The sequence below is a fragment of the Ascaphus truei genome, chromosome 4 (genome assembly GCF_040206685.1).
Source record: "Ascaphus truei isolate aAscTru1 chromosome 4, aAscTru1.hap1, whole genome shotgun sequence".
Classification (NCBI taxonomy): domain Eukaryota; kingdom Metazoa; phylum Chordata; class Amphibia; order Anura; family Ascaphidae; genus Ascaphus; species Ascaphus truei.
The window spans coordinates 4470016-4497837 of record NC_134486.1 but is presented as its reverse complement, the minus strand read 5'-3'; the positions used below and the strand labels follow the sequence as shown (position 1 = coordinate 4497837).

At 56.3% G+C, this 27822-nt stretch overlaps 1 protein-coding gene across 3 annotated transcripts in view; it reads left to right on the top strand.

Annotated features, from left to right (window-relative positions):
- Window positions 1–26818, top strand: part of GPN1 (GPN-loop GTPase 1) — a 38760-nt gene extending 11942 nt beyond the window's left edge. For all 3 annotated transcript variants that reach the window (XM_075595223.1, XM_075595224.1, XM_075595225.1), the window contains 9 exons: window positions 391–469; window positions 2182–2276; window positions 5530–5575; window positions 6521–6667; window positions 17464–17546; window positions 23058–23097; window positions 23918–24008; window positions 25447–25554; window positions 26234–26818. In XM_075595223.1, the coding sequence (XP_075451338.1) occupies window positions 391–469; window positions 2182–2276; window positions 5530–5575; window positions 6521–6667; window positions 17464–17546; window positions 23058–23097; window positions 23918–24008; window positions 25447–25554; window positions 26234–26319 (775 nt within the window). In that variant the 3' untranslated portion in view covers window positions 26320–26818. The remainder of the gene's footprint in view (window positions 1–390; window positions 470–2181; window positions 2277–5529; window positions 5576–6520; window positions 6668–17463; window positions 17547–23057; window positions 23098–23917; window positions 24009–25446; window positions 25555–26233) is intronic.
- Window positions 26819–27822: the final 1004 nt, after the last annotated feature.

The following is a 27822-nucleotide window of genomic DNA, read 5'->3' as shown; positions in this document are numbered from 1 at the left end:
TGTCTTACTGTAGTTGAGGCGTCTGTCCCCTGCTTTTATCCTATTATTAAACATCACTAGCTTTATTGTGTGTGTCTGGCGCTCCTCTCGCCCCCGGCGCGCCCGCGCTTCTCTCGCCCCCGGCGCGCCCGCGCTTCTCTCGCCCCCGCTTCTCTCGCCCGCGCTCCTCTCGCCCCCGGCGAGCCCGCGCTTCTCTCGCCCCCGGCGAGCCCGCGCTTCTCTCGCCCCCGGCGCGCCCGCGCTTCTCTCGCCCCCGGCGCGCCCGCGCTTCTCTCGCCCCCGGCGCGCCCGCGCTTCTCTCGCCCCCGGCGCGCCCGCGCTTCTCTCGCCCCCGGCGCGCCCGCGCTTCTCTTTTCCGATCGTTTATTCCACCAATTCCCGCTCTTCCAGGTACGTTCTGATCGACACTCCGGGACAGATTGAAGTCTTCACTTGGTCCGCATCTGGCACCATCATCACCGAGTCCTTGGTGAGTGCACACTGGCCTATAAAGTGGCATCAGCCCCCTCTCTGCTGCTAATACCTCTCCCTATACACCCTAACACCCCGCTGCTAATACCTCTCCCTATACACCCTAACACCCCGCTGCTAATACCTCTCCCTATACACCCTAACATCCCGCTGCTAATACCTCTCCCTATACACCCTAACACCCCGCTGCTAATACCTCTCCCTATACACCCTAACATCCCGCTGCTAATACCTCTCCCTATACACCCTAACATCCCGCTGCTAATACCTCTCCCTATACACCCTAACACCCCGCTGCTAATACCTCTCCCTATACACCCTAACATCCCGCTGCTAATACCTCTCCCTATACACCCTAACATCCCGCTGCTAATACCTCTCCCTATACACCCTAACATCCCGCTGCTAATCCCTCCCCTATATACCCTAACACCCCGCTGCTAATACCTCTCCCTATACACCCTAACACCCCGCTGCTAATACCTCTCCCTATACACCCTAACATCCCACTGCTAATCCCTCCCCTATATACCCTAACACCCCGCTGCTAATACCTCTCCCTATACACCCTAACACCCCGCTGCTAATACCTCTCCCTATACACCCTAACATCCCACTGCTAATCCCTCCCCTATATACCCTAACATCCCGCTGCTAATACCTCTCCCCATACACCCTAACACCCTGCTGCTAATACCTCTCCCTATACACCCTAACACCCTGCTGCTAATACCTCTCCCCATACACCCTAACACCCTGCTGCTAATACCTCTCCCTATACACCCTAACATCCCGCTGCTAATACCTCTTCCTATACACCCCAACATCCCGCTGCTAATACCTCTCCCTATACACCCCAACATCCCGCTGCTAATACCTCTCCCTATACACCCTAACACCCTGCTGCTAATACCTCTCCCTATACACCCTAACACCCCGCTGCTAATACCTCTCCCTATACACCCTAACATCCCGCTGCTAATCCCTCCCCTATACTGTACACCCTAACACCCTGCTGCTAATACCTCCCCCTATACACCCTAACATCCCGCTGCTAATCCCTCCCCTATATACCCTAACACCCCGCTGCTAATACCTCTCCCCATACACCCTAACACCCTGCTGCTAATACCTCCCCCTATACACCCTAACATCCCGCTGCTAATCCCTCCCCTATACACCCTAACACCCCGCTGCTAATACCTCTCCCCATACACCCTAACACCCTGCTGCTAATACCTCTCCCTATACACCCTAACATCCTGCTGCTAATACCTCCCCCTATACACCCTAACATCCCGCTGCTAATCCCTCCCCTATACACCCTAACACCCCGCTGCTAATACCTCTTCCCATACACCCTAACACCCTGCTGCTAATACCTCTCCCTATACACCCTAACATCCTGCTGCTAATACCTCTCCCTATACACCCTAACATCCCGCTGCTAATAACCTCTCCCTATACACCCTAACATCCCGCTGCTAATACCTCTCCCCATACACCCTAACACCCTGCTGCTAATACCTCTCCCTATACACCCTAACATCCTGCTGCTAATACCTCTCCTTATACACCCTAACATCCTGCTGCTAATACCTCCCCCTATACACCCTAACATCCCGCTGCTAATCCCTCCCCTATATACCCTAACACCCCTCTGCTAATACCTCTCCCATCCTGGCTCATTACTGCTGTCCCCTCCCTCAGGCCTCCTCCTTACCCTCCGTGGTGGTGTACGTGATGGACACGTCTCGCAGTACTAATCCCGTCACCTTCATGTCCAACATGCTGTATGCCTGCAGGTCAGTGGCAGCCGCAGCGCCCGGCTTTCCCACGGACTTTCTCTGCTAAACCTTTCAATGCACCCAAATCCCAATTATAACTGGCACGCACCTCTATACATGTGTAACTGTTCCAGGCTCTCCCCCTGGGGACACGTACTCTATGCCAGGCTCTCCCCCCGGGGACACGCACCTCTATACATGTGTAACTGTTCCAGGCTCTCCCCCTGGGGACACGTACTCTATGCCAGGCTCTCCCCCCGGGGACACGCACCTCTATACATGTGTAACTGTTCCAGGCTCTCCCCCTGGGGACACGTACTCTATGCCAGGCTCTCCCCCCGGGGACACGCACCTCTATACATGTGTAACTGTTCCAGGCTCTCCCCCTGGGGACACGTACTCTATGCCAGGCTCTCCCCCCAGGGACACGCACCTCTATACATGTGTAACTGTTCCAGGATCTCCCCCTGGGGACACGTACTCTATGCCAGGCTCTCCCCCCGGGGACACGCACCTCTATACATGTGTAACTGTTCCAGGCTCTCCCCCTGGGGACACGTACTCTATGCCAGGCTCTCCCCCCGGGGACACGCACCTCTATACATGTGTAACTGTTCCAGGCTCTCCCCCTGGGGACACGTACTCTATGCCAGGCTCTCCCCCCGGGGACACGCACCTCTATACATGTGTAACTGTTCCAGGCTCTCCCCCTGGGGACACGTACTCTATGCCAGGCTCTCCCCCCAGGGACACGCACCTCTATACATGTGTAACTGTTCCAGGCTCTCCCCCTGGGGACACGTACTCTATGCCAGGCTCTCCCCCCCCCCCCCCCCCATGCCAGGCTCTCCCCCTGGGGACACGTACCCCGTGCCAGGCTCCCCCAGGGACACGCACCTCTATACATGTGTAACTGTGCCAGGCTCTTCCCCACCCCCCCCGTGCCAGGCTCTCCCCCTGGGGACACGTACCCCGTGCCAGGCTCTCCCCCTGGGGACACGTACCCCGTGCCAGGCTCTCCCCCTGGGGACACGCACCTCTATACATGTATTAGACACAAAATAGATGCCGCAATCAAATCACCCCTGGATGACCTAGTAATAAGAAATAACCAGGGGTCAGGGTAAAGAGTAACCCTCTGGTGGTGCTACCGACCCACAGAGAATATGTTACGGAAAAGGAAAAGGAGGGTCAAATAGGTGCACTCAAACAATATATAATGAAAAAGTAGAAAAAATGGACTTTATTAGCAATGAGTATTAAAAAACACACAAGACAGATCCACACAAATACCACATAATAGATTGCTGTGTGATACAATAAATGAAAATAATATACCAAAAAGGCACATAAGTCTGGTAAGAACCAAAACAAGGGAGTTCAGATGTAACATAACAAAACCAGGGGAAAGAAAATTCCCCCAGTAGTGTGACTAAGATCGGCCGATCTATAGCAAAGGACTCAAAGAAATAAATTAGTGGCTAAACAAACCAGAACACAGAATAAATAAATTAACCTCTAAGAATTGATATCATACAAATAATGATGTAACACACAGCTATAGGTAAATAGAAATGTGAGTGCTGATGCCAAAACTATGCTGCACACATGAAATAAGCAGCAAGGGGAGGAAGTCCAAATAGTGCACTGGTAGCACTCATCACAAGTCCCCAGGGGTAAAAACCCAATGATAATAGGCAGAGGTAATGATTGGGCAGCCCAGGGACAGAGAGCACTACAGACAGGTAGTGAACAGGGCAATGAGGAGGTCCCACAATACAGACCAGCGTCCCAAGCTCAGGCACCAGCGTCGTCACGAAAGAAAGTCTAGGACATCCAAATGCAGCACACGGGTCAAGAGGAGGTGGGGGTACTGTCACAGCTCTGCTCCCATACATGTGTAACTGTTCCAGGCTCTCCCCCGGGGACACGTACTCTATGCCAGGCTCTCCCCCCCCCACCCCCATGCCAGGCTCTCCCCCTCGGGACACGTACCCCATGCCAGGCTCTTCCCCCCCCCCCTCCCCCCCATGCCAGGCTCCCCCGGGGACACGCACCTCTATACATGTGTAACTGTTCCAGGCTCTCCCCCCGGGGACACGTACCCCGTGCCAGGCTCCCCCCAGGGACACGCACCCCATGCCAGGCTCTTGCCCCCGGGGACACGTACCCCGAGCCAGGCTCTTGCCCCCGGGGACACGTACCCCGAGCCAGGCACTCCCCCCAGGGACACGTACCCCGTGCCAGGCTCTCGCCCCCGGGGACACGTACCCCGTGCCAGGCTCTCGCCCCCGGGGACACGTACCCCGTGCCAGGCTCTCGCCCCCGGGGACACGTACCCCGTGCCAGGCTCTCGCCCCCGGGGACACGTACCCCGTGCCAGGCTCTCGCCCCCGGGGACACGTACCCCGTGCCGGGCTCTCGCCGCCGGGGACACGTACCCCGTGCCGGGCTCTCGCCCCCGGGGACACGTACCCCGTGCCGGGCCCTCGCCCCCGGGGACACGCACCCCGTGCCGGGCTCTCGCCCCCGGGGACACGTACCCCGTGCCGGGCTCTCGCCCCCGGGGACACGTACCCCGTGCCGGGCTCTCGCCCCCGGGGACACGTACCCCGTGCCGGGCTCTCGCCCCCGGGGACACGCACCCCGTGCCGGGCTCTCGCCCCCAGGGACACGCACCCCGTGCCAGGCTCTCCCCCCGGGGACATGTACCCCGAGCCAGGCACTCCCCCCGGGGACACGTACCCCGTGCCAGGCTCTCCCCCCAGGACACGTACCCCGAGCCAGGCACTCCCCCCCGGGGACACGTACCCCGAGCCAGGCACTCCCCCCGGGGACACGTACCCCGAGCCAGGCACTCCCCCCGGGGACACGTACCCCGTGCCAGGCTCTCCCCCCGGGGACACGTACCCCGAGCCAGGCACTCCCCCCGGGGACACGTACCCCGTGCCAGGCTCTTGCCCCCGGGGACACGTACCCTGTGCCAGGCTCTCCTCCCCGGGGACACGTACCCCGTGCCAGGCTCTCCCCCCGGGGACACGTACCCTGTGCCAGGCTCTCCCCCCGGGGACACGTACCCCGTGCCAGGCTCTCTCCCCGGGGACACGTACCCTATGCCAGGCTCTCTCCCCCGGGGACACGTACCCTGTGCCAGGCTCTCGCCCCCGGGGACACGTACCCTGTGCCAGGCTCTCGCCCCCGGGGACACGTACCCCGTGCCAGGCTCTCCCCCCGGGGACACGCGCTTCACCGCTGCGCTCTTGTTTTTCAGCATCATGTATAAAACGAAGCTTCCCTTCATCGTGGTCATGAACAAGGTCAGTGGTTTCTGCTGTTCTGTCACTATCCGTGTGTTCTGGGCTCTTTAACGGCAGCAATCCACGCGGTTCCGGGCTGTTCCACGCGGTTCCGGGCTGTTCCACGCGGTTCCGGGCTGTTCCACGCGGTTCCGGGCTGTTCCACGCGGTTCCGGGCTGTTCCACGCGGTTCCGGGCTGTTCTACGCGGTTCCGGGCTGTTCCACGCGGTGTTATATTTTGAAACTGGGGGGGAGATGTTAAACGACTCTGTGTTAGAAGTAGACCCAGATATTAGTAAGGCCCGCGACACTGTCCCACATAGAAGGCTGAGTAACACGGGTGTGGGGTCTCGGGGGTACAATGGATGACACGTTGGCTGCAGGATTGGCGACAGTAGCACATTCAGAGGAGGGGACGGTAACGTAACCAAACATCTGAAACCTAATGTAACGGGGCCCAGTAATGTTCTGCTCCAGGAGAAGACTGCAGTGTAATATGAACCTGGCTGGAAATGCCTTCAGTGAGGCGGTTAATGTATTCGGTATCATGGTATATACCGTGCTAGGGATACGTACAGGCGGAGGGGATGCACAGAGTAATAATGCGGCCTCACCGGGGATCCCAGCCCCGGAGCGTTAGTAACAAGGTGACGGGATGTTAGGAGGGAATACAAATGCCTGCGGTGCTTTGCAGAGAAGCTGCCGGGTTTCTAGGAGATGAAGGGGTTTAATTAGCTGACGCGCTGCATTGTCTGGGGGTGTATTGCGTATACTCGTATCCCTGAGCCTCTGACACTGCCGGCTCTCCCCTGCAGGGAAGGTGTTAGTCCCGCTGTTACTGATCCGGGTCCCCCCTATGGCTGCCATGCAGTGCTATGCAGGAGCCTCGAGCAATATGATGAAGACATTACTCATTAATGCCAGATTTCTAGCGGGACATGTGCACTAAGCGATTTTCCTTGCAGACAGACATAATCGATCACAGCTTTGCCGTGGAATGGATGCAGGACTTTGAGAGTTTCCAGGACGCGCTGAACCAGGAGACGTCGTACGTCAGTAACCTGACCCGCTCCATGAGCCTGGTCCTGGACGAGTTTTACAACGCCCTGCGGGTAATGTTCCTATGCATGGTGTATCGGCACGCCAAACGTCTTCCGCGCGGTGTAGTGTTTGTGCAGAAGATCACTGTTTCCGTCCTCCGGGGGATTTGTGTCACGGTAACGCAGGTCCCCACGGGGGCTGGGACGTTGATGCACAATAAGCACTGCACGGCGGGGCGACTTCTCCTGTGAAGGGAAAACAATAACACGTGGCGTGTGGGGGCAGGAGGTGGGGTTATACCACCAGTGAGGGGCGTGTGGGGGCAGGAGGTGGGGTTATACCACCAGTGAGGGACGTGTGGGGGACAGGAGGTGGGGTTATACCACTAGTGAGTGGCGTGTGGGGGCAGGAGGTGGGGTTATACCACCAGTGAGTGGCGTGTGGGGGCAGGAGGTGGGGTTATACCACCAGTGAGTGACGTGTGGGGGCAGGAGGTGGGGTTATACCACCAGTGAGTGGCGTGTAGGGGCAGGAGGTGGGGTTATACCACCAGTGAGTGGCGTGTGGGGGCAGGAGGTGGGGTTATACCACCAGTGAGTGGCGTGTGGGGGCAGGAGGTGGGGTTATACCACCAGTGAGTGGCGTGTGGGGGACAGGAGGTGGGGTTATACCACCAGTGAGGGGCGTGTGGGGGACAGGAGGTGGGGTTATACCACCAGTGAGTGGCGTGTGGGGGACAGGAGGTGGGGTTATACCACCAGTGAGGGGCGTGTGGGGGCAGGAGGTGGGGTTATACCACCAGTGAGTGGCGTGTGGGGGCAGGAGGTGGGGTTATACCACCAGTGAGTGGCGTGTGGGGGCAGGAGGTGGGGTTATACCACCAGTGAGTGGCGTGTGGGGGACAGGAGGTGGGGTTATACCACCAGTGAGTGGCGTGTGGGGGCAGGAGGTGGGGTTATACCACCAGTGAGTGGCGTGTGGGGGACAGGAGGTGGGGTTATACCACCAGTGAGTGGCGTGTGGGGGCAGGAGGTGGGGTTATACCACCAGTGAGGGGCGTGTGGGGGCAGGAGGTGGGGTTATACCACCAGTGAGGGGCGTGTGGGGGGACAGGAGGTAGGGTTATACCACCAGTGAGTGGCGTGTGGGGGCAGGAGGTGGGGTTATACCACCAGTGAGTGGCGTGTGGGGGCAGGAGGTGGGGTTATACCACCAGTGAGTGACGTGTGGGGGCAGGAGGTGGGGTTATACCACCAGTGAGTGGCGTGTGGGGGCAGGAGGTGGGGTTATACCACCAGTGAGTGGCGTGTGGGGGCAGGAGGTGGGGTTATACCACCAGTGAGTGGCGTGTGGGGGCAGGAGGTGGGGTTATACCACCAGTGAGTGGCGTGTGGGGGACAGGAGGTGGGGTTATACCACCAGTGAGGGGCGTGTGGGGGACAGGAGGTGGGGTTATACCACCAGTGAGTGGCGTGTGGGGGACAGGAGGTGGGGTTATACCACCAGTGAGGGGCGTGTGGGGGCAGGAGGTGGGGTTATACCACCAGTGAGTGGCGTGTGGGGGCAGGAGGTGGGGTTATACCACCAGTGAGTGGCGTGTGGGGGCAGGAGGTGGGGTTATACCACCAGTGAGTGGCGTGTGGGGGACAGGAGGTGGGGTTATACCACCAGTGAGTGGCGTGTGGGGGCAGGAGGTGGGGTTATACCACCAGTGAGTGGCGTGTGGGGGACAGGAGGTGGGGTTATACCACCAGTGAGTGGCGTGTGGGGGCAGGAGGTGGGGTTATACCACCAGTGAGGGGCGTGTGGGGGCAGGAGGTGGGGTTATACCACCAGTGAGTGGCGTGTGGGGGCAGGAGGTGGGGTTATACCACCAGTGAGTGGCGTGTGGGGGCAGGAGGTGGGGTTATACCACCAGTGAGTGGCGTGTGGGGGACAGGAGGTGGGGTTATACCACCAGTGAGGGGCGTGTGGGGGCAGGAGGTGGGGTTATACCACCAGTGAGTGGCGTGTGGGGGCAGGAGGTGGGGTTATACCACCAGTGAGTGGCGTGTGGGGGCAGGAGGTGGGGTTATACCACCAGTGAGTGGCGTGTGGGGGCAGGAGGTGGGGTTATACCACCAGTGAGTGGCGTGTGGGGGACAGGAGGCGGGGTTATACCACCAGTGAGGGGCGTGTGGGGGCAGGAGGTGGGGTTATACCACCAGTGAGTGGCGTGTGGGGGCAGGAGGTGGGGTTATACCACCAGTGAGTGGCGTGTGGGGGACAGGAGGTGGGGTTATACCACCAGTGAGTGGCGTGTGGGGGCAGGAGGTGGGGTTATACCACCAGTGAGGGGCGTGTGGGGGCAGGAGGTGGGGTTATACCACCAGTGAGTGGCGTGTGGGGGACAGGAGGTGGGGTTATACCACCAGTGAGTGGCGTGTGGGGGACAGGAGGTGGGGTTATACCACCAGTGAGTGGCGTGTGGGGGACAGGAGGTGGGGTTATACCACCAGTGAGTGGCGTGTGGGGGACAGGAGGTGGGGTTATACCACCAGTGAGTGGCGTGTGGGGGCAGGAGGTGGGGTTATACCACCAGTGAGGGGCGTGTGGGGGCAGGAGGTGGGGTTATACCACCAGTGAGTGGCGTGTGGGGGACAGGAGGTGGGGTTATACCACCAGTGAGTGGCGTGTGGGGGACAGGAGGTGGGGTTATACCACCAGTGAGGGGCGTGTGGGGGCAGGAGGTGGGGTTATACCACCAGTGAGGGGCGTGTGGGGGCAGGAGGTGGGGTTATACCACCAGTGAGGGGCGTGTGGGGGCAGGAGGTGGGGTTATACCACCAGTGAGTGGCGTGTGGGGGCAGGAGGTGGGGTTATACCACCAGTGAGTGGCGTGTGGGGGCAGGAGGTGGGTTATACCACCAGTGAGTGGCGTGTGGGGGACAGGAGACGGGGTTATACCACCAGTGAGTGACGTGTGGGGGGACAGGAGGTGGGGTTATACCACCAGTGAGTGGCGTGTGGGGGACAGGAGGTGGGGTTATACCACCAGTGAGTGGCGTGTGGGGGACAGGAGGTGGGGTTATACCACCAGTGAGTGGCGTGTGGGGGACAGGAGGTGGGGTTATACCACCAGTGAGTGGCGTGTGGGGGACAGGAGACGGGGTTATACCACCAGTGAGTGGCGTGTGGGGGACAGGAGGTGGGGTTATACCACCAGTGAGTGGCGTGTGGGGGACAGGAGGTGGGGTTATACCACCAGTGAGTGGCGTGTGGGGGACAGGAGGTGGGGTTATACCACCAGTGAGTGGCGTGTGGGGGACAGGAGGTGGGGTTATACCACCAGTGAGTGGCGTGTGGGGGACAGGAGGTGGGGTTATACCACCAGTGAGTGGCGTGTGGGGGACAGGAGGTGGGGTTATACCACCAGTGAGTGGCGTGTGGGGGACAGGAGACGGGGTTATACCACCAGTGAGTGGCGTGTGGGGGACAGGAGGTGGGGTTATACCACCAGTGAGTGGCGTGTGGGGGACAGGAGGTGGGATTATACCACCAGTGAGTGGCGTGTGGGGGCAGGAGGTGGGGTTATACCACCAGTGAGTGGCGTGTGGGGGCAGGAGGTGGGGTTATACCACCAGTGAGTGGCGTGTGGGGGCAGGAGGTGGGTTATACCACCAGTGAGTGACGTGTGGGGGACAGGAGGTGGGGTTATACCACCAGTGAGTGACGTGTGGGGGACAGGAGGTGGGGTTATACCACCAGTGAGTGACGTGTGGGGGACAGGAGGTGGGGTTATACCACCAGTGAGTGACGTGTGGGGGCAGGAGGTGGGGTTATACCACCAGTGAGTGACGTGTGGGGGACAGGAGGTGGGGTTATACCACCAGTGAGTGGCGTGTGGGGGACAGGAGGTGGGGTTATACCACCAGTGAGTGGCGTGTGGGGGACAGGAGGTGGGGTTATACCACCAGTGAGTGGCGTGTGGGGGACAGGAGACGGGGTTATACCACCAGTGAGTGGCGTGTGGGGGACAGGAGGTGGGGTTATACCACCAGTGAGGGGCGTGTGGGGGACAGGAGGTGGGTTATACCACCAGTGAGGGGCGTGTGGGGGCAGGAGGTGGGGTTATACCACCAGTGAGTGGCGTGTGGGGGACAGGAGGTGGGGTTATACCACCAGTGAGTGGCGTGTGGGGGACAGGAGGTGGGGTTATACCACCAGTGAGTGGCGTGTGGGGGACAGGAGGTGGGGTTATACCACCAGTGAGTGGCGTGTGGGGGCAGGAGGTGGGGTTATACCACCAGTGAGGGGCGTGTGGGGGCAGGAGGTGGGGTTATACCACCAGTGAGTGGCGTGTGGGGAACAGGAGGTGGGGTTATACCACCAGTGAGTGGCGTGTGGGGGACAGGAGGTGGGGTTATACCACCAGTGAGGGGCGTGTGGGGGCAGGAGGTGGGGTTATACCACCAGTGAGGGGCGTGTGGGGGCAGGAGGTGGGGTTATACCACCAGTGAGGGGCGTGTGGGGGCAGGAGGTGGGGTTATACCACCAGTGAGTGGCTTGTGGGGGCAGGAGGTGGGGTTATACCACCAGTGAGTGGCGTGTGGGGGCAGGAGGTGGGTTATACCACCAGTGAGTGGCGTGTGGGGGACAGGAGACGGGGTTATACCACCAGTGAGTGACGTGTGGGGGGACAGGAGGTGGGGTTATACCACCAGTGAGTGGCGTGTGGGGGACAGGAGGTGATGTTATACCACCAGTGAGTGGCGTGTGGGGGACAGGAGGTGGGGTTATACCACCAGTGAGTGGCGTGTGGGGGACAGGAGGTGGGGTTATACCACCAGTGAGTGGCGTGTGGGGGACAGGAGACGGGGTTATACCACCAGTGAGTGGCGTGTGGGGGACAGGAGGTGGGGTTATACCACCAGTGAGTGGCGTGTGGGGGACAGGAGGTGGGGTTATACCACCAGTGAGTGGCGTGTGGGGGACAGGAGGTGGGGTTATACCACCAGTGAGTGGCGTGTGGGGGCAGGAGGTGGGGTTATACCACCAGTGAGTGGCGTGTGGGGGCAGGAGGTGGGGTTATACCACCAGTGAGTGGCGTGTGGGGGCAGGAGGTGGGTTATACCACCAGTGAGTGACGTGTGGGGGACAGGAGGTGGGGTTATACCACCAGTGAGTGACGTGTGGGGGACAGGAGGTGGGGTTATACCACCAGTGAGTGACGTGTGGGGGACAGGAGGTGGGGTTATACCACCAGTGAGTGACGTGTGGGGGCAGGAGGTGGGGTTATACCACCAGTGAGTGACGTGTGGGGGACAGGAGGTGGGGTTATACCACCAGTGAGTGGCGTGTGGGGGACAGGAGGTGGGGTTATACCACCAGTGAGTGTCGTGTGGGGGACAGGAGGTGGGGTTATACCACCAGTGAGTGGCGTGTGGGAGACAGGAGGTGGGGTTATACCACCAGTGAGTGGCGTGTGGGGGACAGGAGGTGGGGTTATACCACCAGTGAGTGACGTGTGGGGGCTGGAGATGGGGTTATACCACCAGTGAGTGGCGTGTGGGGGACAGGAGGTGGGGTTATACCACCAGTGAGTGGCGTGTGGGGGACAGGAGGTGGGGTTATACCACCAGTGAGTGGCGTGTGGGGGACAGGAGGTGGGGTTATACCACCAGTGAGTGGCGTGTGGGGGACAGGAGGTGGGGTTATACCACCAGTGAGTGGCGTGTGGGGGACAGGAGACGGGGTTATACCACCAGTGAGTGGCGTGTGGGGGACAGGAGGTGGGGTTATACCACCAGTGAGGGGCGTGTGGGGGACAGGAGGTGGGTTATACCACCAGTGAGGGGCGTGTGGGGGCAGGAGGTGGGGTTATACCACCAGTGAGTGGCGTGTGGGGGACAGGAGGTGGGGTTATACCACCAGTGAGTGGCGTGTGGGGGACAGGAGGTGGGGTTATACCACCAGTGAGTGGCGTGTGGGGGGACAGGAGGTGGGGTTATACCACCAGTGAGTGGCGTGTGGGGGACAGGAGGCGGGGTTATACCACCAGTGAGTGGCGTGTGGGGGCAGGAGGTGGGGTTATACCACCAGTGAGGGGCGTGTGGGGGACAGGAGACGGGGTTATACCACCAGTGAGTGACGTGTGGGGGCAGGAGATGGGGTTATACCACCAGTGAGGGGCGTGTGGGGGACAGGAGGTGGGTTATACCACCAGTGAGTGGCATGTGGGGGACAGGAGGCGGGGTTATACCACCAGTGAGTGGCATGTGGGGGACAGGAGGCGGGGTTATACCACCAGTGAAATCATCAATATCAAGAGCGGGCGCTTATTATAGAGGTTGCCAGCTCTCCGTGTCCCCTGACGCTCACACCGCGTCCCCTGACGCTCACACCGCGCTCACACCGCGTCCCCTGACGCTCACACCGCGCTCCTTCCAAGCCTCCCAACGGATACTCCCGCAAAAATAATGCAAAACGTGTACATTAAAAGGGTATATTCTAACGAGACTTGTACATTAAAAGGGTATATTCTAACGAGACTTGTACATTAAAAGGGTATATTCTAACGAGACTTGTACATTTTATCGGTCTGGGAGACGGCCAAAAATAATCACTCGTTAACCTCAAATCATTCTTTAATGATACCCTTATATGGAAATCCAGACTTTGCTCCAGGGTTAATCGGTAGGAACTACACAAAATGGCAAAACGTGGGGCTGAGAAGGCTTAAGGACCTGGAGGGACGAGACACGATCAAAATATTTGAACAATTACAGTCAGATACGGGCTTACCAAACACTGAATTTCTTAGATACCTTCAGGTCCGGGCATTTTATACCAAACACATCAATAGACCACCCCTAACCAATTTTGAAAAGCTCTGTGTTCGGGGAACCGACACACGGGGACTCATTTCTGCTCTATACGGGGAAGTGGTTAGGGCAGACACTGACGGATCACGCAAAACCAGGTTTATGACACAGTGGGAGACAGACCTGACAGGACCGTTAGAAGACGAAGAGTGGACGGCGATCTTTAAGGCTGCGGCCAGTAGTTCGATTTGTACGACATTGAAGGAAAACTCATATAAAGTGTTGAGGTGGTATCTCACCCCAGTTAGATTGGCAAAATTCGTCGCGGGTGCTTCCCCGCTCTGTCCCAGACAGTGCGGGGAACGGGGAGATCTGGTACATATGCTGTGGTCTTGTCCACGAATCATACCCGTCTGGACACAAATCAGAGATTGGATACAGAGGATTTTCTTAGGCCTCAAATTAAACTAGACCCATGGGTTTTCCTATTTTAGTAAACCCACAGATGAGGTATCTAGATCAGGAAATAAACTATTAGCACACTTTGCTACGGCGATGAGGTGCGAGACCGCAGCACTGTGGAATCAGAATGCAATTCCATCAATAGACAAAATTTGGAACAGAATTTGGTTCGCCTGCCAGATGGAGAAGTTGACAAGTTTGGTCAACGACACTGGCCCAAATTTCCAAAAAGTCTGGTCACTGTGGTTGGCACAGACCGATATCCCAGGGATGAGCAATGCCTCCGTCTGGCTTTGATAGAATCAGATGGGTTTTCCTTCGAGGCCGGACTAAACACACGAGAGGAGCTATAACAACCAGGAACACAGGTTGGACAGAGGGGATCTATACAACCACCGGGCCCCTAGATTCGGGACGGGAACGGCGCGGATACAGCTAAGTCTGCAGACGCGAGCTAAGGCTAATGGAGCACACGGAAGAGGATACCTCAATCCCTTACCCTCCCCACTCCCCTCCCTCTCCTCTACCCTAACCCACTCACGTCTACCCCTCCCCATGTCTGTATCGATGTTGTAAGTCCTACAGCCTACCACTAGGTACCAATGTGATAAGTGACTGTACTGTACTTGAGAAAATCCAATAAAAGAAAGTTACAAAAAAAAAAAAAAAAAGGGTATATTCTAACGAGACTTGTACATTAAAAGGGTATATTCTAACGAGACTTGTACATTAAAAGGGTATATTCTAACGAGACTTGTACATTAAAAGGGTATATTGTAACGGGACTTGTACATTAAAAGGGTATATTCTAACGAGACTTGTACATTAAAAGGGTATATTCTAACGAGACTTGTACATTAAAAGGGTATATTCTAACGGGACTTGTACATTAAAAGGGTATATTCTAACGAGACTTGTACATTAAAAGGGTATATTCTAACGAGACTTGTACATTAAAAGGGTATATTGTAACGGGACTTGTACATTAAAAGGGTATATTCTAACGAGACTTGTACATTAAAAGGGTATATTCTAACGAGACTTGTACATTAAAAGGGTATATTCTAACGGGACTTGTACATTAAAAGGGTATATTCTAACGAGACTTGTACATTAAAAGGGTATATTCTAACGAGACTTGTACATTAAAAGGGTATATTGTAACGGGACTTGTACATTAAAAGGGTATATTCTAACGAGACTTGTACATTAAAAGGGTATATTCTAACGAGACTTGTACATTAAAAGGGTATATTCTAACGGGACTTGTACATTAAAAGGGTATATTCTAACGAGACTTGTACATTAAAAGGGTATATTCTAACGGGACTTGTACATTAAAAGGATATATTCTAACGGGACTTGTACATTAAAAGGGTATATTCTAACGAGACTTGTACATTAAAAGGGTATATTCTAACGGGACCTGTACATTAAAAGGGTATATTCTAACGAGACTTGTACATTAAAAGGGTATATTCTAACGGGACCTGTACATTAAAAGGGTATATTCTAACGAGACTTGTACATTAAAAGGGTATATTTTAACGAGACTTGTACATTAAAAGGGTATATTCTAACGAGACTTGTACATTAAAAGGGTATATTCTAACGAGACTTGTACATTAGAAGGGTATATTCTAACGGGACTTGTACATTAAAAGGGTATATTCTAACGAGACTTGTACATTAAAAGGGTATATTCTAACGGGACTTGTACATTAAAAGGGTATATTCTAACGGGACTTGTACATTAAAAGGGTATATTCTAACGAGACTTGTACATTAAAAGGGTATATTCTAACGGGACTTGTACATTAAAAGGGTATATTCTAACGGGACTTGTACATTAAAAGGGTATATTGTAACGGGACTTGTACATTAAAAGGGTATATTCTAACGGGACTTGTACATTAAAAGGGTATATTCTAACGGGACTTGTACATTAAAAGGGTATATTCTAACGAGACTTGTACATTAAAAGGGTATATTCTAACGAGACTTGTACATTAAAAGGGTATATTGTAACGGGACTTGTACATTAAAAGGGTATATTCTAACGAGACTTGTACATTAAAAGGGTATATTCTAACGAGACTTGTACATTAAAAGGGTATATTCTAACGGGACTTGTACATTAAAAGGGTATATTCTAACGAGACTTGTACATTAAAAGGGTATATTCTAACGGGACCTGTACATTAAAAGGGTATATTCTAACGAGACTTGTACATTAAAAGGGTATATTTTAACGAGACTTGTACATTAAAAGGGTATATTCTAACGGGACTTGTACATTAAAAGGGTATATTCTAACGAGACTTGTACATTAAAAGGGTATATTCTAACGAGACTTGTACATTAAAAGGGTATATTCTAACGAGACTTGTACATTAAAAGGGTATATTCTAACGGGACTTGTACATTAAAAGGGTATATTCTAACGGGACTTGTACATTAAAAGGGTATATTCTAACGGGACTTGTACATTAAAAGGGTATATTCTAACGGGACTTGTACATTAAAAGGGTATATTCTAACGGGACTTGTACATTAAAAGGGTATATTCTAACGGGACTTGTACATTAAAAGGGTATATTCTAACGGGACTTGTACATTAAAAGGGTATATTCTAACGAGACTTGTACATTAAAAGGGTATATTCTAACGGGACTTGTACATTAAAAGGGTATATTCTAACGGGACTTGTACATTAAAAGGGTATATTCTAACGGACTTGTACATTAAAAGGGTATATTCTAACGGGACTTGTACATTAAAAGGGTATATTCTAACGGGACTTGTACATTAAAAGGGTATATTCTAACGGGACTTGTACATTAAAAGGGTATATTCTAACGGACTTGTACATTAAAAGGGTATATTCTAACGGGACTTGTACATTAAAAGGGTATATTCTAACGAGACTTGTACATTAAAAGGGTATATTCTAACGAGACTTGTACATTAAAAGGGTATTTTCTAACAGGACTTGTACATTAAAAGGGTATATTCTAACGAGACTTGTACATTAAAAGGGTATATTCTAACGAGACTTGTACATTAAAAGGGTATATTCTAACGAGACTTGTACATTAAAAGAGTATATTCTAACGGGACTTGTACATTAAAAGAGTATATTCTAACGAGACTTGTACATTAAAAGAGTATATTCTAACGGGACTTGTACATTAAAAGAGTATATTCTAACGGGACTTGTACATTAAAAGGGTATATTCTAACGGGACTTGTACATTGTTACACACAGGGAGTTATTTACGTCTCGTGTAAAACCTGCAGGTATCGGGGTTCATCCTGTGGATGCACAAAGTTTCTCTAAGGGGCAGATTCATCAAGCACCGGGCAGCCTGGTACCTCTGGGCCGGCCAGGTTGGCACCTCTGGGCCGTTGTTGATTCTGCTGAATGGAAGTTACTGCAGGATCCGGTGTGCTTACCCATAATGGTGCTGGATACTGGTGCTGGATGAATCTGCTGCTCTGTCACCTCCTGTCCAATGGGTCCCAACAATATGTACAGATCCAGTACATAGGGGTTACTGCCCAGCTGTTTGTGTGTACACCACTCCCCTTCTCTCCTGCAGGTGGTGGGGGTCTCTGCCGTGACGGGCGCCGGGATGGAGGACTTCTTTGTGCAGGTGTCACAGGCAGCCGAGGAATACGAGAGGTGGGGGTGATAGAAAATATATACAAACACACACACACTACATTCCCTCTAGTAGTGTCCATTCCTCTCCCAGCCATAGCACTCTCCGTACGTCACCGTGTGTCTCTGCCTCCTCTCCCGGCCATAGCACTCTCCGTACGTCACCGTGTGTCTCTGCCTCCTCTCCCGGCCATAGCGCTCTCCGTACGTCACCGTGTGTCTCTGCCTCCTCTCCCGGCCATAGCACTCTCCGTACGTCACCGCGTGTCTCTGCCTCCTCTCCCGGCCATAGCACTCTCCGTACGTCACCGTGTGTCTCTGCCTCCTCTCCCGGCCATAGCACTCTCCGTACGTCACCGCGTGTCTCTGCCTCCTCTCCCGGCCATAGCACTCTCCGTACGTCACCGTGTGTCTCTGCCTCCTCTCCCGGCCATAGCACTCTCCGTACGTCACCGCGTGTCTCTGCCTCCTCTCCCGGCCATAGCACTCTCCGTACGTCACCGTGTGTCTCTGCCTCCTCTCCCGGCCATAGCACTCTCCGTACGTCACCGTGTGTGTCTGCCTCCTCTCCCGGCCATAGCGCTCTCCGTACGTCACCGTGTGTCTCTGCCTCCTCTCCCGGCCATAGCACTCTCCGTACGTCACTGTGTGTCTCTGCCTCCTCTCCCGGCCATAGCGCTCTCCGTACGTCACCGTGTGTCTCTGCCTCCTCTCCTGCCCATAGCACTCTCCGTACGTCACCGCGTGTCTCTGCCTCCTCTCCCGGCCATAGCACTCTCCCTACATCACCGTGTGTCTCTGCCTCCTCTCCCAGCCATAGCACTCTCCCTACGTCACCGTGTGTGTCTCTGCCTCCTCTCCCGGCCATAGCACTCTCCCTACGTCACTGTGTGTCTCTGCCTCCTCTCCCGGCCATAGCGCTCTCCGTACGTCACCGTGTGTCTCTGCCTCCTCTCCCAGCCATAGCACTCTCCGTACGTCACCGTGTGTGTCTCTGCCTCCTCTCCCAGCCATAGCACTCTCCGTACGTCACTGTGTGTCTCTGCCTCCTCTCCCGGCCATAGCACTCTCCGTACGTCACTGTGTGTCTCTGCCTCCTCTCCCGGCCATAGCACTCTCCCTACGTCACCGTGTGTCTCTGCCTCCTCTCCCGGCCATAGCACTCTCCGTACGTCACCGTGTGTCTCTGCCTCCTCTCCCGGCCATAGCACTCTCCGTACGTCACCGTGTGTCTCTGCCTCCTCTCCCGGCCATAGCACTCTCACTACGTCACTGTGTGTCTCTGCCTCCTCTCCCAGCCATAGCACTCTCCCTACGTCACCGTGTGTCTCTGCCTCCTCTCCCGGCCATAGCACTCTCCCTACGTCTCCGTGTGTCTCTGCCTCCTCTCCAGGCCATAGCGCTCTCCGTACGTCACCGTGTGTCTCTGCCTCCTCTCCCAGCCATAGCACTCTCCGTACGTCACCGTGTGTGTCTGCCTCCTCTCCCGGCCATAGCGCTCTCCGTACGTCACCGTGTGTCTCTGCCTCCTCTCCCAGCCATAGCGCTCTCCGTACGTCACTGTGTGTCTCTGCCTCCTCTCCCGGCCTTAGCGCTCTCCGTACGTCACTGTGTGTCTCTGCCTCCTCTCCTGCCCATAGCACTCTCCGTACGTCACCGCGTGTCTCTGCCTCCTCTCCCGGCCATAGCACTCTCCCTACGTCACCGTGTGTCTCTGCCTCCTCTCCCAGCCATAGCACTCTCCCTACGTCACTGTGTGTCTCTGCCTCCTCTCCCGGCCATAGCACTCTCCCTACGTCACTGTGTGTCTCTGCCTCCTCTCCCGGCCATAGCGCTCTCCGTACGTCACCGTGTGTCTCTGCCTCCTCTCCCAGCCATAGCACTCTCCGTACGTCACCGTGTGTGTCTCTGCCTCCTCTCCCAGCCATAGCACTCTCCGTACGTCACTGTGTGTCTCTGCCTCCTCTCCCGGCCATAGCACTCTCCGTATGTCACTGTGTGTCTCTGCCTCCTCTTCCGGCCATAGCACTCTCCCTACGTCACCGTGTGTCTCTGCCTCCTCTCCCGGCCATAGCACTCTCCGTACGTCACCGCGTGTCTCTGCCTCCTCTCCCGGCCATAGCACTCTCCCTACGTCACCGCGTGTCTCTGCCTCCTCTCCCGGCCATAGCGATCTCCGTACGTCACCGTGTGTCTCTGCCTCCTCTCCCGGCCATAGCGCGCTCCGTAAGTCACCGTGTGTCTCTGCCTCCTCTCCAGGCCATAGCGCTCTCCGTACGTCACCGTGTGTCTCTGCCTCCTCTCCCGGCCATAGCACTCTCCGTACGTCACCGTGTGTCTCTGCCTCCTCTCCCGGCCATAGCGCTCTCCGTACGTCACTGTGTGTCTCTGCCTCCTCTCCCAGCCATAGCGCTCTCCGTACGTCACCGTGTGTCTCTGCCTCCTCTCCCGGCCATAGCTCTCTCCGTACGTCACTGTGTGTCTCTGCCTCCTCTCCCGGCCATAGCACTCTCCGTACGTCACCGTGTGTCTCTGCCTCCTCTCCCAGCCATAGCACTCTCCGTACGTCACCGTGTGTGTCTCTGCCTCCTCTCCCGGCCATAGCGCTCTCCGTACGTCACTGTGTGTCTCTGCCTCCTCTCCCGGCCATAGCGCTCTCCGTACGTCACTGTGTGTCTCTGCCTCCTCTCCCGGCCATAGCGCTCTCCGTACGTCACTGTGTGTCTCTGCCTCCTCTCCCGGCCATAGCGCTCTCCGTACGTCACTGTGTGTCTCTGCCTCCTCTCCCGGCCTTAGCACTCTCCGTACGTCACCGTGTGTCTCTGCCTCCTCTCCCAGCCTTAGCACTCTCCGTACGTCACTGTGTGTCTGCTTCCTCTCCTGGCCATAGCACTCTCCATACGTCACCGTGTGTCTCTGCCTCCTCTCCTGGCCATAGCACTCTCCATACGTCACCGTGTGTCTCTGCCTCCTCTCCCGGCCATAGCGCTCTCCGTACGTCACCGTGTGTCTGCCTCCTCTCCTGGCCATAGCACTCTCCGTACGTCACCGTGTGTCTCTGCCTCCTCTCCCAGCCATAGCACTATCCGTACGTCACTGTGTGTGTCTCTGCCTCCTCTCCCGGCCATAGCACTCCCCGTACGTCACTGTGTGTCTCTGCCTCCTCTCCCAGCCATAGCACTCTCCGTACGTCACCGTGTGTCTCTGCCTCCTCTCCCGGCCATAGCACTCTCCGTACGTCACCGTGTGTGTCTCTGCCTCCTCTCCCAGCCTTAGCACTCTCCGTACGTCACCGTGTGTGTCTCTGCCTCCTCTCCCAGCCTTAGCACTCTCCGTACGTCACCGTGTGTGTCTGCTTCCTCTCCCGGCCATAGCACTCTCCATACGTCACCGTGTGTCTCTGCCTCCTCTCCCAGCCATAGCACTCTCCGTACGTCACCGTGTGTCTCTGCCTCCTCTCCCAGCCATAGCGCTCTCCGTACGTCACCGTGTGTCTCTGCCTCCTCTCCCGGCCATAGCGCTCTCCGTACGTCACTGTGTGTCTCTGCCTCATCTCCCAGCTATAGCGCTCTCCGTACGTCACCGTGTGTCTCTGCCTCCTCTCCCAGCCTTAGCACTCTCCGTACGTCACCGCGTGTCTCTGCCTCCTCTCCCGGCCATAGCGCTCTCCGTACGTCACTGTGTGTCTCTGCCTCCTCTCCCGGCCATAGCACTCTCCGTACGTCACTGTGTGTCTCTGCCTCCTCTCCCGGCCATAGCGCTCTCCGTACGTCACTGTGTGTCTCTGCCTCCTCTCCCGGCCATAGCGCTCTCCGTACGTCACCGTGTGTCTCTGCCTCCTCTCCCGGCCATAGCACTCTCCGTACGTCACCGTGTGTCTCTCTGCCTCCTCTCCCAGCCATAGCGCTCTCCGTACGTCACCGTGTGTCTCTGCCTCCTCTCCCGGCCATAGCGCTCTCCGTACGTCACTGTGTGTCTCTGCCTCCTCTCCTGGCCATAGCACTCTCCGTACGTCACCGTGTGTCTCTGCCTCCTCTCCCAGCCATAGCACTATCCGTACGTCACTGTGTGTGTCTCTGCCTCCTCTCCCGGCCATAGCACTCCCCGTACGTCACTGTGTGTCTCTGCCTCCTCTCCCAGCCATAGCACTCTCCGTACGTCACCGTGTGTCTCTGCCTCCTCTCCCGGCCATAGCACTCTCCGTACGTCACCGTGTGTGTCTCTGCCTCCTCTCCCAGCCTTAGCACTCTCCGTACGTCACCGTGTGTGTCTCTGCCTCCTCTCCCAGCCTTAGCACTCTCCGTACGTCACCGTGTGTCTCTGCCTCCTCTCCCGGCCATAGCACTCTCCGTACGTCACCGTGTGTGTCTCTGCCTCCTCTCCCAGCCTTAGCACTCTCCGTACGTCACCGTGTGTGTCTCTGCCTCCTCTCCCAGCCTTAGCACTCTCCGTACGTCACCGTGTGTCTCTGCCTCCTCTCCCAGCCATAGCACTCTCCGTACGTCACCGTGTGTCTCTGCCTCCTCTCCCAGCCATAGCGCTCTCCGTACGTCACCGTGTGTGTCTCTGCCTCCTCTCCCGGCCATAGCGCTCTCCGTACGTCACTGTGTGTCTCTGCCTCCTCTCCCAGCCATAGCGCTCTCCGTACGTCACCGTGTGTCTCTGCCTCCTCTCCCGGCCATAGCGCTCTCCGTACGTCACCGTGTGTCTCTGCCTCCTCTCCCGGCCATAGCACTCTCCGTACGTCACCGTGTGTCTCTGCCTCCTCTCCCGGCCATAGCACTCTCCGTACCTCACCGTGTGTCTCTGCCTCCTCTCCCAGCCTTAGCACTCTCCGTACGTCACCGTGTGTCTCTGCCTCCTCTCCCAGCCATAGCGCTCTCCGTACGTCACTGTGTGTCTCTGCCTCCTCTCCCGGCCTTGGCACTCTCCGTACCTCACTGTGTGTCTCTGCCTCCTCTCCCAGCCATAGCACTCTCCGTACGTCACTGTGTCTCTGCCTCCTCTCCCAGCCATAGTACTCTCCGTACGTCACTGTGTGTCTCTGCCTCCTCTCCCGGCCTTGGCGCTCTCCGTACGTCACTGTGTGTCTCTGCCTCCTCTCCCGGCCATAGCGCTCTCCGTACCTCACTGTGTGTCTGCCTCCTCTCCCAGCCATAGCACTCTCCGTACCTCACTGTGTGTCTGCCTCCTCTCCCAGCCATAGCACTCTCCGTACGTCACTGTGTCTCTGCCTCCTCTCCCAGCCATAGTACTCTCCGTACCTCACTGTGTGTCTGCCTCCTCTCCCAGCCATAGCACTCTCCGTACGTCACTGTGTCTCTGCCTCCTCTCCCAGCCATAGCGCGCTCCGTACGTCACCTTGTGTCTCTGCCTCCTCTCCCAGCCATAGTACTCTCCGTACGTCACCGTGTATCTCTGTCTCCTCTCCCAGAACCCGTCCTCGTTCCTTCTGTGGGGGAACAGACTCCATGGGAGAGTCCTGCTGTTGTCCTTCAGTGACCTTCTCTCCCTCTCTCTCTCTCTCCTCAGGGACTATCGGCCGGAGTATGAGCGAATGAGACAGACCGCGGTAAGATAAGTCCCCGCCGCCTCATCCTCCCGTTCTGTAGATACTTTGGCGCAAGATCAGGTTCATCAGAACCCGCAAACGTGTCGTTTTCAGCCGTTATTTGTGATCTTGTCCAACCGCCGCGTATGTAACGTTTTTTTAATGGCACATGCCCACACTGCGCGGTGCCGGGCCTGGCGGTTATTAATGATGTTGCCAGATCACTTCGTATTAAATAGCATTTTTAAGGGTCCATGCCCATGTTACCAAGCGCTTTTATTCCATAACACCCCTTCTGCTGCCAGGAGACGCCCTTATCGTGCGTTCCCATGGAGACGCGGGGTCTCGGGAATAGCCCCGCTTAGGGAACATGGCTCTTCATTGCTGTAAACAAATCATTTAAAGGCTTGTATTTGAAGAAGCCGGGAGTGGGGGGCGTTGCGCCGGGAGTGGGGGGCGTTGCGCCGGGAGTGGGGGGCGTTGCGCCGGGAGTGGGGGGCGTTGCGCCGGGAGTGGGGGGCGTTGCGCCGGGAGTGGGGGGCGTTGCGCCGGGAGTGGGGGGCGTTGCGCCGGGAGTGGGGGGGCGTTGCGCCGGGAGTGGGGGGGCGTTGCGCCGGGAGTGGGGGGGCGTTGCGCCGGGAGTGTGGGCCTTAATACGCGTGCACGTCTGTGTGCAGAACCGACCCATTGCAGCTCTCTCAATGTGCAATAATCCGGGGTCTTTCCCCAAAGAACTGCACAGAAATCCCGGGGGCTTTTCTCTCCTGTATTCCTCTGATCTAACAAATCTCCGTGTACCCTTTAACCCTCGGCGTGCTTTTCCTATCGCCCGCGGGTGCAGGAGGAGGAGCGCAGGCTGCAGCGGCAGGAGCAGCTGGAGAGGCTGCATCGGGACATGGACTCTGTCTCCTTACATACTGGCCACGGTGCAGGTAATAACCGGAGGGGGCTGAATACTAACACTGGGCCCCCTGTTTCCTGAGATACCAGTGAAGGGGCAAACTTTAAATCTCATTAGGGGAAACAAAATGGCTGCCAAATCTCAGGCCAATAGGAAGCTGCACAGTGTATTAAAGGATATGTCACAGTCCGGAAGTGATAGCAGTAACCTGACTAGTTCCAGGAAAAAAGACTAACTGGGTTAGGGCTGTATTTACTAAGCAGCGTTACTCAGGGCCCCCTCACCATGAATAAGCAGCGTGAGGCTGTGTAGCCCGGGCTGGGTGGGGGTCTCGTGGGATAACACCGCTTGGTAAGCATGGCCCTCAGACCATTACCCATGTTAGTGCTGTGCGTTCACTTCGCCCAGAGTTGGGGCTTTTTCCTTTAACCCGTTGAGTACCGGAAGGGCCGCGGTGCCAGAGTCCGATATTCGCCGTCACGTGACCGCTGTGTCACTGATAACAGATGGGGAGGAGTCCTCCTCCTCCCGCCCTCAGACCGCGGCCTGGGCTCCGTCGGAGAGCATGGCGCTATCTCCCGGAAGGCCACGTTGTAGCTACAGATGTAGCCGTCCTTAACGCCGATTACGGCCCGGGAGGATTAACGCTGAAAGGGTGGCAAACCCAGCCGCGAACGCCCCCTCCCCCAGCCGCGACCGCCCCCTCCCCCAGCCGCGACCGCCCCCAGCTGCAACAGCCCCCTCCCCCAGCCGCGACCGTTCCCTCCCCAAGCCGCGACCGCCCCCTCCCCCAGCCGCGACCGCCCCCTCCCCCAGCCGCGACCGCCCCCTCCCCCAGCCGCATTTTCCGGAGTTTTTGGTCATGTCTCCGCAAACCCAGCCGCGATAGCCCCCTCCCCCAGCCGCGACAGCCCCCAGCCGCGGTAGCCCCCTCCCCCAGCCGCGATAGCCCCCAGCCGCGACAGCCCCCAGCCGCGGTAGCCCCCTCCCCCAGCCGCGATAGCCCCCTCCCCCAGCCGCGATAGCCCCCTCCCCCAGCCGCAACAGCCCACTACCCAAGCTGCGTTTTCCGGAGTTTTTGGTCATGTCTCCAAAAACAGTAAGTGTGGCTACATCTGTTCATCCCAGGGCACTTACATCTTTTAACACTTTGGAACAGGAGCTTTTGCTGTGTAAGAACTAGGTGTATATATAGTCCTCGGACATCTCCTCAGTATCCTCCTAATTCTACCTGGCTCCTCCAGCTTCCTCCCCCACTCCCCACTCTCTCCATGTCCTCTCCTCCCCCACTCCCCACTCCCTCTCCATGTCCTCTCCTCCCCCACTCCCCACTCTCTCCATGTCCTCTCCTCCCCCACTCCCCACTCTCTCTCCATGTCCTCTCCTCCCCCACTCCCCACTCTCTCTCCATGTCCTCTCCTCCTCGCTCCATCTCTCCGTCCCCAGCTCACCTCTCCCATTGGTTCCAGACTCGGACGAGGCCGCCTCGGGCCCCTCCGACCTGATCTTCACCCGGGGAAATGTGGAGGATGATGAAGAAGCGGAGGACAGCGACACAGACGACATTGACCATGCCGGTGAGGGGAGAGACGCCGTGGGATATGTGAATATACCTGTATTGTTTGGGTCTCTGTATCCTCCCCTCACCGTATAGTGTGATGGATACAGGAAGGACGTGTGGCGCAGCGAGACGCGTGGCGCAGCGAGATGCGTGGCGCAGCGAGACGTGTGTGGCGCAGCGAGACGCGCGGCGCAGCGAGACGCGCGGCGCAGCGAGACGCGCGGCGCAGCGAGACGCGCGGCGCAGCGAGACGCGCGGCGCAGCGAGACGCGCGGCGCAGCGAGACGCGCGGCGCAGCGAGACGCGCGGCGCAGCGAGACGCGTGTTCTGTTCCTGCCTCGGGCCGCTTAGATGTATGATCCTAGGCAAAACTTGCCTTCTCCCCGTGCCTTCTGGGACATGCATGAAATTAGCTCAGAGTGCATTGTTACTAATTATATGGGAAATGTTAAAGAATGTGATCTCTCATCTTTTACTGGTCTGCACGGTCTGTGGCAGTGGGAGAAGTACGTCGGATGTGGAACCGGACAGTCCTTTCATGTGAATCCTATACTGTCTATCCCTTTCCTATGGTGACAAGCCTGGAGTTGTAACGCCGCTGCCCCTAAGCCCTAAACTAACTATAGCTACGCCCCCCGCGCTTTGCCCCCCGCGCTTTGCCTCTGGGAAACATGTCCTTGTCTGGTTCTTGGCAGTGGCGGAGGAGAGACTGGAGGAGCCGGCTTTCCAGAACTTCCTGCAGCAAACCCAAAGCAAATACAGGGAGAAGATCGGCAAGTGACGGGCGTGGAATTGCAGCATGAGGGGCGGGGAGCGCGGGGAACCCAAACCTAGAAGAGGAGCTCCCACTGATGCGGTGACCTTTGTGTGTGCCGAGGATGTGGTGGGACCCCTGCCAGGAACTGAACCACGCCAACTGAGCTTGCTCTTCAGTGCTGCTGTTTATGGCCTGGAAGGGGACAACCTCCAACAGGAGCTGACCTCATGGGCTGTCTGTGCTGTCGCTAGAGGTGGCCTGCCCGAGGGATGCGGATGTGTATCAGGAAATGACCTGTGCGGTCTGTGACCTTTCACCTGTAGTAACTGAGCGATCAGAGAGCAGGTTGTTACCCGGGACGTGTGGCATCCTCCCTGCTGCCATGCCTAATGTCCGGGGCTGAGACGGGAGTGTAACCGTCCCGCAGCACCCACCTTTCTTTCCACTCTGACAGGGTGCCATTTATTAGGATAGGATTGTGTCTTGCGCTTGTGTGAATCCTGTGATAAATAACACATCACTGTTGTGTTGCACGCTTCCTTCTGTTCGCACACCACATTGTTTTATCACAATAGGCGCCTCTTTTTACGGCTCACAAGGCGAGCGGCGCCGGGGGCCGCTTCTCCTAAACCTCCCACCCCTCCCTCATATTCCAGCACCGCGGTTCCAAATCCCCAATTTATTCCCCGTTCTGGGCTGGTTCCCTTACCTTTTACCTGGTCCAACTTTCACTTTTTCTTTCTCAATTGGTTGGGTGAAATATTGAATTCGGTACGACCCCCACCCACCCCTGGGTTTGTCCCTAAACCAGGACGTCCCTGCGAGGAATATCGGGTCGTAACCCAGAGAACACGTGGTTCTGGAGGAATGTGTGTTATTGGCTCTCGTATAACATACATACGCTATTACATTGGAGATAATTACCCCGCTACTAAGTTTCACGACCCCTTATAACCTGCGGGGGGGTGTTGGCCGGGGCATACGTGGCGAGATGTGCTCGCGCTTCTCACTTTGCGGGAGAATAACCCAGCTGCTCTATATAATGGTGTCTGTACTAATTGTTTTGCACGAACAGCCTGGGGGAAATGAAAGTGATTAAATGCAGGAGTTTTTGTGCCCTTCACATTACAAATCTCCCCCTGCAGTCGCTTTCTGACGTATGTGCTCAGCGCGAAACCTTAAACTATGTGAAACCATGCGACGGGCATTAACCCTTTCACAGCTACAGTGAGGAAGAAAAGCGCTCAAACCTGAATCCACCAATTTTTAATAAACGACAGAAAATTAAATGAGGGAAATTTGTCACAATTACCGAAATTGAGGATTGGGCATAATGGGCAAAAGTGCAAAGACTGAAATATACTCAATATTCTCATTATGCCTGTTAGTGGTCAAAAGTGTGAGTCACGGCAAGGTTAGGACAGACAACGTGATTAGGTTCCCATTGGTGCGTCTGTATGGTTTCTATATGTCACTAAACCTGCTTCATTCACCCTATTGTCTCAGATAACCCTTTTATTTCAGATA